Below are 12,304 nucleotides of genomic sequence, written 5' to 3'. Positions count from 1 at the left end.
AAAAAAAAAAAAAAAAAAAAAAAAAAACCAAAACCAAGAGAGAGGAAAAAAAAGGAGAAGTATCTATTTCAGCAGACTGCGAGCAAGAGAAAAAGTGGAAGAGGAGTCCTGAGAGAAGGCGACGTCCCGCTGGTCTGGGGAGATTTCAAGGAGAATCCAGTAAAGCAAAGTCCCCCAAACAGGTGATTGATTTATTCTTTTAACCACTTTCATTTTTATTGTTTTCCTCATTTCTCTGATATGTTTTTTTCCTAAGCTTTTTTTTTCCTTCTTCTTTGCTTTTGTTTGCAAATATGTGACATATTCCACGGAGTAAGTCGCTTGTCCTGAGGATTCCTTTATGGAAATAATTCACTTGACTCATTTGAATTCAACCTTTTAAAATTATATACCATATAAACCTCTTAAAATTATATACCATATACTTCACTCTCACATGTGGCAATGTGCTCACATGAGAGTAAAACAAAATACAAGGGATGTGACAGTGGTCTCAGATACCTGTGTCCCAGCAAGCTCCATCAGCAGGATTAGTTTCTAGATGCAGAGTTCAGAGTTTTGTACTTTGCTACTGAGGAAGGGGCAAACTGTGTTTTCCCTTTTAATTGCTCTTTTGCAGGGCCAGATCTTTAAATTCAGAGAGCAGGACACCTCTGCTCACATCACCTGTACCAGTCTTTCCCGATGACAGTTCAGCCTCTCCTGTTCAGAATTTTTGCTTCAAATCTCCCTTTTATTAATTTTCCATCCTTTTTAAGTAGAGGCTGATCAGTGTAACAGTTTTTAACATATGGAATTAGCTATTTATAGGCACTTCTCACATACCACCAGATTGATCCAATACATTAGGCAGGAAAGCAAATGATTTGCAAGTTCATTAAGTGCATCTATACATTAAGGGGGTATCAAATTTATTAGATTGCACTGTATAACTCCATCTATCCATGGCAAAGTTTCCTGAAGCCATTGGCATTCCCAACATCATCGGGAGCTACGTGGGGTTTCTAAAGAACAAATGCTGCAATTATATAAACATTTTTTTTCCAGGTAGTACAGCTATCCCAGCATTTCTGTTCCCCTTCTGGGACAAAATTCCCGCCGTAATTTGCTACCCCTGCCATAATGTCCATTTGCCCAGTCTGACCACAGGAATTAAAAATGACCTGTTCATTTTTCCACTAAAAAAGACACATTCAAATGACTTGCCCCAAGTATATTCTACATTGCAATGATGGACTAAACATGATTAATTTTGTAAAAAGCTGAAATTCTTTCAAATTTGACTTTATATTTAAAGAGTCAGGAGCCTTTAAAACCTCTCTCTCTCTCTCTTTTCTTTTTTTTTTTTTTTTTTTTTTTTAATTTTCTTATTTTATTTGATTTGGACTCTTAAAAATTTCAGATACCTCCTGTTTTGGTTTGTGCTTTTTTTCTTCTTTAAAAAATAGTCTTTTTAAAGACAAGCTGTTCTGTGTTTTTGGAAGCTTCACCTTTGTGAGAAAGAACAGAAAAAGAAGCAATATTGAGGTATAAATATAAGTTAAGTAATGAAAAGGAAATAAGTCTCTTTTAGCCTTAAACTTTGTACACTCATCAACTTATACGAAGATATATATCAATTGTTAGTTAAAATTAAGTGTTTCTGCTGAGTGTAGCAAGAAAAAGTGTTTAATCTCTACAATTACCTCATAAATGCGAAAATGGAATTACTTGAATTAAGAGAAAAATGCAAGTCAGCTTTAGAATGAAACTTTTGCTGCATGTTGAGTCCCTGATTCAGTGTGGCACAATCCTGCAAACACCTGTCCCCGCTGAAGGCTCCACAATCTAATTCAGTGAGAATATTAATTTCTTCTAAATGATATCAAAGGACTCAGTCCCGTGGGTTTAGGTGCTGTGAGCTGCCGTGTAATGAAGTGGGAGATGGAGCTTCATTGAGGGATCCAGTGAAATTCAGATCCTGGAGTCAGAAATCACCCCCTAAATTAAGAACCAAACCCTTTTCATTTGGTTCTTTCCCCATCTGCAGTGTTTTAATATCACATTAGAGATTTACGTGGGATACTCGGCAAAATCACCAGAGAGCATCGCTGAGGGTGAGGGAATTTGGAGTTTGAACTCAGGAGGGACACACAAATGCTGGGTGTGCTTTCAGATCTGACTGAGCAATTTATGACTGCAAAAAGAAACTTTTCTAAGGTGAGGTTCCCAAAATAGTGAAGCAGGTTTTTTTCCCTTGGATCCTGTTGTCCTTTCCTCAGGGCACGTTATAACATTATTATACAGCTGCATGAATGGCAAGCAAATAAGAATGTCAGTTGTAGCTGGCTACTGGCTTTATATCCTGTAATGAATTTTAAAAAACCAGCCAGGACTGTTCAGTTTTGGTTGGGAGCATCTGCCCAAGCAATGATTTCTCTTGTGCACTTACCACTCCACGTAGAAACTGGTGCCACAGGGGCTGAAAAGAACAGACTCCATAATAATAAAGTTTAATTTTCAGCAAAAGGCTGAAGCCAAATTCTGTTGGAAGCTTCAGTGACTCTGAGACATGGTGGAATTTGTTGTCCATAGCACTGCTTTCCCTGGGAAATACAGTTGGCCATTAGGGGCAGGTGATCACTTGCTACTGATAATCTGGAGTTTCAGGGGAAGACAGTACTTTTTCCTCTCACAATCTCTGCCTGTACCTTTCCTCTAACCTGGTTGTGTGCATCACAAAGACAGTGCAGTGCAGTTGTTAATTAACTCTGCTTTTGGCTCCCAGTTCCTGTTTTTTTTCTCTAAAATGGGGTGGGGGAAGGTAACTTCCTTTTACAACGTTCAGTCCATTAAAGATCAGCACAGGTCCTTCTCAGAGGTCACAGTACTGGACCAAATTTGACTTTTTCATATGCTGGGGCGAACACATCCAGAAAAATCCTGTTGATTCATGTGCCTCTGCTTCCAGCCAGCACCAGGAAAGCGGGGCTGTGCTTGGTGCCATCGTGGACTTGGCGTGTGGGCACTGCCATAAAACACTGCAATGCTTGAGCCACCCACCTCCAACCCTCTGATTTACCTGACTAAGCTGTCCAGCTACTGCCAGAGGATGCTCTAGCTGGAGGCAGGGAGAGTGACTCTTCCAGCAGCACTGCTGGATGCAGGGTGTCCCCTACATTCAGAGTTACCCACTGCCAGAGCCTCTTCCTCCACCATGTCAGGAAGCCCAGAGAAATTAACTGGTTAATTCAGGCAGAGAAACCCAATGTCTATAGCTTTCTGGTATGAATACCCTCCATTGTGGACACAGTCCTGCCCTACCACTTGGGAAAATCCCTCTGACATGAGTGGAAACTCCATGGATAAATGGTTTGTGGCAGGATTTCAGCTTGGGGCTCTATAATGTCTGTAATGCAGAGTGTGGCTCCATGCACAGGTACCTTACATGGGGCTGATCCTCTGAGCTCAGCTCTGCTCTGGAATGTGAGTGGCACAAGCTAAGCAGAGCTGCTGAAGGGCTTTACCCACTGCAGGACACTCCTGGAGCTATTTCTGTGCCTTCAGCTTTTCACTGGGCAGAGACTCTTTACAACACTGAGAATGAATCTCAATATAGAGAGAAAAATTGTGCTTCACTGTCCCTTCTCTCAAGGGTCTCCTTGTGGTTCTTTCTCAATACTGTTTTGTCCTCTTTCTGAAATTCAGTTAACAAATCTACTCTTGGCCTCTCTTTTCTCTTATTCATCTCAAGTTACATGTAAATTTCTTGGAAAAGGATGAAGAAAAACAGGTGAGTCATTTCGGAAATAAAAATGGCTGGAGACACCAAGAGTTATCCTGAAATCATAGAAGGAGCAGTGGGAATCCTGGACCAGATTTAAAAAGACAGTTCTAACTGCATATCCAAAGGCAGGTGGGCTGGTGGGCACCCTGGCAATCCCCCTGTCCACAGGAGACCTCCTTGTGGGAATCCCACAGCACATGGACCTGCAGCTTTAGGCATCACTGCAAATGTGGCCCTCAGACCTTTAAACAAAACACCACTGGGCTGTGTAATTATATTTAGCATGAAGGGGTAGTGCAAGTACTTCTGAACCCTAGGGAGCAGACCTTTCCATCCCTGGCTGTTTGGGATTCCAGAAGTCCACGCTGCTGTATCCTGACTTAGACATTCCATGTCATTCCTACGTAACAGGAGCAGACTTTGTGGATTTTTGAGGTTTTTCTTTAGTAATTAAGTAAGTTACACTGAACTGCTTTCAGGAAAGAGCAAAACTCAATAACACAGTTTCCAGTCAACAGTGAGCCAGGACTCACTGCTGACTTTTCATATGAAATATGGCAAGATTTGTTTTCAGTGTCACCATCCCGAACAATTACAAGGGAAAATGCAAATCCACATGCAAATAAGGCACCAGCTGATATTGCTGCACACAACATTGCTCCTGTTGTCACTCTGCCTCCAGGAGAGCAGTTACCAGGCCCGGGGAGCGGGCACAGGGCGGGCTGGGTTCTGGATAGCACAGATAACAGATGCATTGCAAGAGAATTTTGTGTGATTAAATTTCAGCATTTTATGTTTGTTCCTCACCCGCCATTTCAACGGTCTGCAATGTTTGAGTCAGGTCCAAAAGGTAACTTCTCACCCAGCCCTTCTGCTCTGCCTCTGTTCCCCTGTTGTTTGTCTGCCACAAACCACTCCAGCTACTCAACAAGGAGACCCCCCACATACACATCATGGATTTTCTGCTGTCTCTCTCCTATTATTGGTGTTGTTTCTGTAATTAGTGTTTCTGTAGCAATTTCACAGAAGAGCCCAGGTCATGGGCTCTTCCAGGTGCAGTACAAACACTCAGACAGACCCTTTCTCCAAGGGGGATCTCCAACCCATGGTCCCCACTCAGGGAGGGTGAGGTCAGAGATGCACCATGTCCTGTAGCCAGAGCAGAGAGCTACAAGAGAGAGATTCTGGCTTCCAGTGTGTCTGCCACAGGCACTTCTGGTCTGTACACAGCCCTCAGTTTAAGCCTGTCTCTGTTTCTCCACATACAACATCAAGATTGCTGTAATCCTTTGCCTTGACCTGGGGCAGATAGTGAAGTGTAATTTTTACAGTGTCAGAGACCACCTTGCAGTAAGTTTTTCATTTAGCCCCTTCCACAGCTCTGTGTTTTCCTCAGAGCTGAGATCCATCACACACCCAAACCCATGCAACCCCTCCCTGCTCCTCAGCTGGCTGGAGGGACCTTTGAGGTGATCTCATTGTCTCCCCACTACAAGTTCTAATTCACTGCTGCTCACATAGCTGAGGGCTGGGGGGACAAATGGGAAACTAATCCGTAAGCCACAGAGATTTACCTACTGTTTTTCTGTGTTTCTGCCCAGAGAGTGAATGGAAAATGCCACGTTCCTTTTTGGTGAAGAGCAAAAAGGCTCATACCTACCACCACCACCGCTTTGTGGAAGATGACCTGCCTGCACTCACGTGGGGTCCAGTAAGCTCTGCCTTCACTGGTGAGTCAGTCCATCCACTGGGCTTGTAAGAACACACCAAGGCAAATCAGTCATTGAGTAGGCAAGTATGAGTGGGGTGAGTGAGCTAAAGAGCATCAAAGGGCTTCTACAGGGGCACGTCAGTCTAAGGACAAACTGATCCCTTCCTGTGTGTCCGCTCTCTACACCAAATCCACAAATCCAAATTTAGATCCTCCCTTTGTTCCCTGCTCGGTTGCTGGGGAGATTTGAGATATCAGATTGCTGAGTGGAGTTGGTCACATTTGGGATAGAAGGCCAATTTCAGGCCACTAACAGCTGGGAAAAGAGCTTGCCCTTGGTTGTCAGTCTCCTGCAAACTCTTCACAACTCTGCCACCTCCATCTCTAGCTTCCCATGTTTGCTGCCCACGTTCTCTCTGCACTACATCCTCTCTACCTCAGTGTGTTACCACCTCTTCCTGATGATTTGCAAGGAAGGCTACAGGCAGAGTGAGAAAATACTAGGGATACCCTAACACTGCCTGTGAGGAGTCCTACACACTCACAGGTGAAGGTCCAGCTGCTCTATACTGTATGAACACCAACCAACAGCTTCTGCCTCTGCCTGCTGCCCTCCCTCTGCTCCTGTTCCCGCTCTCCCACAGCCATCCCAGCAGTGGCAGGGCTGGGGCAATTATCTTCTTCCTTCAGGCACCATTCAAATTTTCTTTATTCAAATTTAGGACCAACTTACTCTTTGTTCTAGCCCTGGCTATCAAATTAGAGTCCAACCCTGTGATAAGTCTGATTAAAAGGAAAGGAGGTGACATTTTAATTTCAATTCCTGCCATCGTCTTTTGACTATTTGTTGTGTCTGTCTGGTGCACTGGAGGGTTTTGATGACAGATAAATGTTGTCCTTCATCAGACCTGTCCCATCTCCAGCACAAAGGAGGCACATGTGTTGGACCTCTGCCCATTTGAAATTCTTACTGCAAAGTCTACATTCTAAAAAGTGCTGGTTGGTCTCTTGAAGGGCTGGGACAAGCATGGAGAAATGGGAGTGTGGGCAGGAGAAGATGAGGCTCAGTAGTCTTTGCAACTGCATAAGCAGTTACCTCCCATCTCTGCTTCCCTACTTGGCTGTCCATAAATCCAGGTTAACAATACCCAGCTCTCTTAGGAGAGGGGTGGGGAGGTTAATAAGTTAGTGATTGTTAGTTACCCACACAAATGGAAATGGTTTTAAATAGGGAAATGATTCTTACAGATATATGGCCTTCTAGTGTTAATCCTCTCTCACTGTAGAGGGTATCAAGTGTCCTGTCATCTCATCCTGCCCCCCTCTCCCTTGCCAATCTCATCCTGCTTGGAATTTCCCTTTGCAGTGGACAGACCTTGATTGCCCTGCTGATTGCAGCACTCTGCACTTATTCAGGGAATTGAGCACAGGCTCCTGTATCCAAGCACGAGTTCATACATGAGTGCAAAACTCACCTTAACAGACTCCTTGTAAGAGCAAGAACAACCTGTGACCCTGCTCTGTGTTACAGCCACAGGAGACAGGACACCAGAGGACATCAAGAAACAGGACCTGGAATGTGTGATTCCAAAACAAGAAAAGGACCCACCTGAACTGAAGGAAGAAAGTGTCCCTGTCCAGTACCTGAGCAGGATGCTGCCAGGCCCTTCAGCTCAAGGTCTGCTACCCAAAACCACAATTGCAAAAGAGGTCAGGGCTGGGTTGGCTAAAACTAGGCCCAGGTTTTCAGTAAATGGCAGCTCTCACCTTGATATCAATGGTCAAACTTGTCCCAGGCAGAGCTCATCAGGAGAATTCTGTATTTCCCTTTACAGTTCTGGTCTAGATCAGCATCTCCCTGAAGGATGCTGCTGTGATTCCCAGTGGGTGAACATCCCCATCTCAATGCAGTTCTGTGCTCTGTGGTCAAGGCAGGTGTCCATATGTTGTTCAAACACCACATGAAGCAGGGATAGTAGGGGGCTTAAAATTCCCTGAGCCATCACATTTCCATGGTATTCTTTGCCATAAAATTTCCTCAGATTATAATCAAAGTCACAATAGGAACTTTTCATGGGGAATTGGGATTTGAATTGAGGAGGAGGAGTTGCCAACTGGAACTCCCAAGGTCAGGCAAGGCATTCAATGGAGAAATGGGAGCTGGGGAACCTTTTTACTGATGCCCATCTTCAGGCAGTGGTGTGACACTCACTTCTCCCTTTCTTCTGCAAACCCAGAGATGCCCATCCCAGCTCTGCAGATCAAGGACTGCACTAACACAACCACCCCTGCCTTCTACAAAACCGGCTTCTCTTGGGATGCTTTCCACGTGCCATACAGCTACCAACAGATGTCCTCCACCATGCAGTCAGCCCTGCTGGAGCACCCTGTTAGCCTGTATGGGAGCCACCTCCTGCCAAGCTCCGAGCCCCCCCTGGACTACAGCATGCACTACTCCTCAGACATGGAGACCTACCACTGTGTGAAATGCAACAAGGTTTGTGTGTCACAGGAGAGCCTCGGGGATGGGGAGGGCCTGGAGGGATTTTCACCGAATAGTGGGTCACACCAAAATGCAACACGTGGCTCAAAACAGGTCACCTGGTCAGGCACTGGGAGTGATGCAGTTCACGTGGCCCACGAGAGGGAAGAATCCAGTAAAGGGAAGGAATTGAAAACTGAGGTGGAGACACAGCCACCTCATGCCAAAAATTATCCCTGGCATTTTGTTTTGCAGGTGTTCTCCACTCCCCATGGACTGGAGGTCCATGTCCGAAGGTCTCACAGTGGGACCCGGCCCTTTGCTTGTGAAGTGTGTGGCAAAACCTTTGGGCACGCTGTAAGCCTGGAGCAGCACACCAATATCCACTCCCAGGTGTGTAGAATGTGTCCAGAGAACCAGCTCTCCAGAGCTCATGAGGGCTTGGACTTTGGCTGTTGCTCAATCCATTATAGAGGAAGTGACATTTCCTCGGTTACAAACGTGGTGTCTTTCCTGTAGCACCCAGTGACAACACCAGGAGCTCTGAGGACCACAGATCATAGATCTTGGTCTCACAAATCTCAGACTGCCCTTGAGAATTCCTTGGTTGGGAGGGGAGGATCATTGCTGCCTGTTCTGCTGTGCCTCACCTCCTCCTAGAGGGTGCAGGAGTTTGGATCACAAGACATAATCCATTTCCATAAGTAACCCTCCTGCATTCCCTTTGTACTGCTCCCAGCACATCAGTCCAGGAGCCAAGGAGATTTGCTTATCAAATCTACTATTCTCATCACTCTTCAAGCTCTGTCACATGTCTTGCAGCCTCAGACATCCCATGATTTTTCTTCCCCAACAGGAAAGAAGCTTTGAGTGCAAGATGTGTGGGAAGACATTCAAACGTTCCTCCACCCTCTCCACTCATCTGCTGATCCATTCGGACACACGGCCCTATCCCTGCCAGTACTGTGGCAAACGCTTCCACCAGAAGTCGGATATGAAGAAACACACTTACATCCACACTGGTGAGAAACAAAATATCCCCAACAGGCAAATGCAGATTAGAGCCCATGGTGTAAATGCACATACATAATCACCAGACACAGTGATATTGGATGAGGGTTAAGTCCAGAGGCACTGGAAAGTCGTTATTCCCTGAGTGGTAAGGTGGCAGAAGGTCAAAGCACCCCTGGGATGCACGGCCTCCTCTGTGTGACAAGGAGGTGCTTATTGACCAGCCTCTGGTACATGACATGGTTGTCCCCAGCCCTGGATGCAGGCAGAGCAAGGATTACCCAGCTGGAGAGGGCTGCCTCTGGCTCTTCCCACCCTCTGGTGCTGGATCACAATCCAGAGGTGTTTCCAGGAAGGCTGGGCTGGCAGCACCCTGATGCCCAAGCACAGCCAGTCTGAATCTGCTGAAGGGCATTTCTCTCACCTGTTAAAGTATTTTTTACCATTTTCTGTGCCCTGCAGGAGAGAAGCCCCACAAATGCCAGGTCTGTGGCAAAGCCTTCAGCCAGAGCTCCAACCTCATCACCCACAGCCGCAAACACACCGGGTTCAAACCCTTCAGCTGCGAGCTCTGTGCCAAGGGCTTCCAACGCAAGGTGGATCTGCGGAGGCACCGCGAGACCCAGCACAGCCTCAAGTGAGGAAGGGCTCCAGGTCTTTGCTGGAGCTCCCACTGCAGACTGTCCCCAGCATCTCCATCCAGTGTGGGACTCATAAGGCATCCTGTGTTCCCCTGGGGACTGGCAAAGTCATGTCATTGGCTTTGGTGCTTGGTACCCCAGCGCCTTGCACATCCCAAAGAAACCTGTGGGGGGGTCTCACTTTTCAATTGCAACAGGTACCAGCCCAGATCTGACATCACCTGCTCAAGTTCAAACCCAGAGAAATTCCTCCAAGGTCACTGTTACCCTGGATTGACACCATGTGCAGAATCCAGTTCTTTCAGGCTGCCCAGCAGTGAGGTGGGAACTCCTGGGCTGGTGGGAGCCACAATCTGTGCCAAGCCAGTGCTGTAACTGTGTCCTGCTCTGATGGTTGGGAAGATAAGGCCAGGCCATGCAAATAGATTGCGTTCAGTGAGCTGTGTTCAGCCTGGACAGGGCTTCTGCAGAGACTTGCCCAGGCCATAAATTCTGCCAACAGACACCTAAAGTCATTTCTTTCAGCAGAGCATTTACTGTGATCAAATGACAAGTTAACTGTGCTGTATTTTTAGCTTGGAGTGGGAGGAAAATACTGAAGAAACAGCTCCTATCCCTAGCTGATAACAGGGGTCTCTAAATACATTCCTCAGACACACCATGCTGCAAAGATCCCTGCCTTGGTGGCAAGCAAGCCAGCTCCAGGAAGAGTCATGCCACAGCACCAGGCATAAGCCCCATGTCTTGGTACCATGGGAGAGTCTGGCTGCTTTTGGCATCTGGGCTCTGGTATGTCCCTCAATATTTCAGTGCATACCAACTCAGAGATGTCCTGGGCAGTCCCGTGTCACTGCATGGTCAGGACTGGCCCTTGGATGTCGATGCCAAGGGCCAGAATCCTGCTCTCCAGCCCCTCTCTTAAAGGAGGAAGTGGCTGAGCCTGTACACGCTGGCAGAGTATGCAAGTACCTTACAAATATTATACAAACAGAGCAGTGGCATTTCCTCCTTCTTCCAGGTTCAAGGGGTGAAGCAAAGCACTGGAACAACTAAAGAACCAGTTCCCCTCCAAGCTCTGCTACATTCTCTCTCTCTAACCTTTGGCAAGTCACTGCACTGGGCTTTTGTTTCTCCCCCCCCCTCCTGGTGACGTGGGATCATTCTCTCAGGTTTGTAGAGTCCCTTGAGTTCTTAGCAGGAAGGACAAAGTATTATTATAACACAAATAAGGCAAGTGCTTCCACTTAAGCAGGGCACTGTAGCAGCACACAGCCCACTCCATAACTACATCCCTGAACACACGGCCTTGGACAATGACACCAGTGGGAATTACCCTGGGAATGGGCTGTGGCACAAACCATTTCACTCCAAAGGTTTATGAGGGAAGGCTGCCATCGTGGGCAAAGACAAATGGTCCAAGTGGAAAATTCATGTATTGCCAGGAGAGAAGAGATGTCTGTCCTGCCCTCAGTTACACTGCTGTAAATCCAAAGTTATTCTCCTAAGACCTAAAATGTACTTGCCCCTCTTTTATGCTGTGCCTAAGCTGTTAGTTATTCATATGCATTCTGGAAGCTCAAAACAGAGTCTGTACTCCTGGCTTTACTTGTACCCTGTAAATATGTATTTATACTTATTCTAATGTATATTTTTATTGCTCTGTACCAGACAGTGACAACATGTAGAGGTCTGCTGGGATTTATCTGATAAATCTGTTCCCTCTCAGATACAAATACACTCTCTGGGCTAACAGAGTGTATTTCATGTTCAAAATACCCTTTTCAAGAACGGCTCATGCTTTGCTCTGAAGATGCAGGAGGTGGGGATGGGGTAGAAAAGGAGAAGGGAAAGAGTATAGTATAATTTATGGTTTCAGGGGAAATAAAGATGGACATCCACATGCAGAACAGGGCTGCCCTCAGGGAGACATTCATCCCTGGAGACAGATTGGTGCAGAGTCCCACACAGGCCAGAGTCAGCTCTTCAGAGCAGGAGGAGCACCCCAGATACACGGGAATGTGTGTCCAGATGGTACTGTCAAAGCCCCCATTAAATCTCTGCTGTCCTTTCCTGAGTCGTGCCAGAACCTGGTCAGGGCAGGGACTCTGGGGAAGGTGTACAACCTGTGATGGAACTGGTCCTGGCTGTGGCACAGGCACACACACACACACAGGAACACTCTCACACATGCACAAGCCTTGCTCAAGGTAAAGTCATTTCAGCTTATTAAAACCACTGCCCAAAATGCCAACCATGCTTGTTGTTCCCCCTGTCCTCCACAAACCTGCAAACAGAAGTATTTAAACAGTGTGTCAGCACCTGAACTGCTCAGGAGCAAATACCCTCCAGCCCCAAACCACACTGACACACCAGCACAGACTTCCCTGTGTGTGTCCAGGGGACAGCAGTGTGTCTGACTCATGTAAAGATCCCCAGTTTTGGCCATTTTGGAGGCAAGTGCTGGCACACACTGACCAGCACTATAGCAAGAGTGCCTGCAAGACCAGTCACAAAACAAAACCAGGCAGCTGGTTCTTTGGAGCCTGCTGAAGGGGGGCTGCTGCATCCCTCAGATTTCCATCCCTGTCTTTGGTTTCCATGGTACTGAGGGGCAATAACCTTCAATGGACAGCTGGGAGCTTCTCTCCTGAGCTATCCAGGGATTCCTGAAGAGCAGCTACACTGGAGGAGGC

The 12,304-nt window shown here is 46.6% G+C and overlaps 1 protein-coding gene across 1 annotated transcript; it reads left to right on the top strand.

Moving 5' to 3' along the window:
- Nucleotides 1-71: 71 nt before the first annotated feature.
- GFI1B (growth factor independent 1B transcriptional repressor) lies at nucleotides 72-11,735 on the top strand. The gene is made up of 7 exons (XM_027650031.1): nucleotides 72-182; nucleotides 5,368-5,496; nucleotides 7,009-7,155; nucleotides 7,715-7,974; nucleotides 8,215-8,352; nucleotides 8,816-8,981; nucleotides 9,433-11,735. The coding sequence occupies exons 2-7, from the start codon at nucleotides 5,382-5,384 to the stop codon at nucleotides 9,609-9,611; spliced, it is 1,005 nt and encodes a 334-aa protein (XP_027505832.1). The 5' UTR covers nucleotides 72-182; nucleotides 5,368-5,381; the 3' UTR covers nucleotides 9,612-11,735.
- Nucleotides 11,736-12,304: the final 569 nt, after the last annotated feature.

This window comes from Corapipo altera, unplaced genomic scaffold, assembly GCF_003945725.1.
Source record: "Corapipo altera isolate COAL_440 unplaced genomic scaffold, ASM394572v1 268, whole genome shotgun sequence".
Lineage (NCBI taxonomy): Eukaryota > Metazoa > Chordata > Aves > Passeriformes > Pipridae > Corapipo > Corapipo altera.
This window is presented reverse-complemented; position numbering and strand designations above follow the sequence as displayed.

Excerpts from the sequence above, each read along its gene's own strand:
- GFI1B (XM_027650031.1), top strand. The coding sequence starts at position 5,382 with ATGCCACGTTCCTTTTTGGTGAAGAGCAAAAAGGCTCATACCTACCAC. Across the intron at positions 5,497-7,008 it reads AGTAAGCTCTGCCTTCACTG|CCACAGGAGACAGGACACCA; the intron begins GTGAGTCAGTCC and ends TCTGTGTTACAG. Across the intron at positions 8,982-9,432 it reads ACACACTTACATCCACACTG|GAGAGAAGCCCCACAAATGC; the intron begins GTGAGAAACAAA and ends TGTGCCCTGCAG.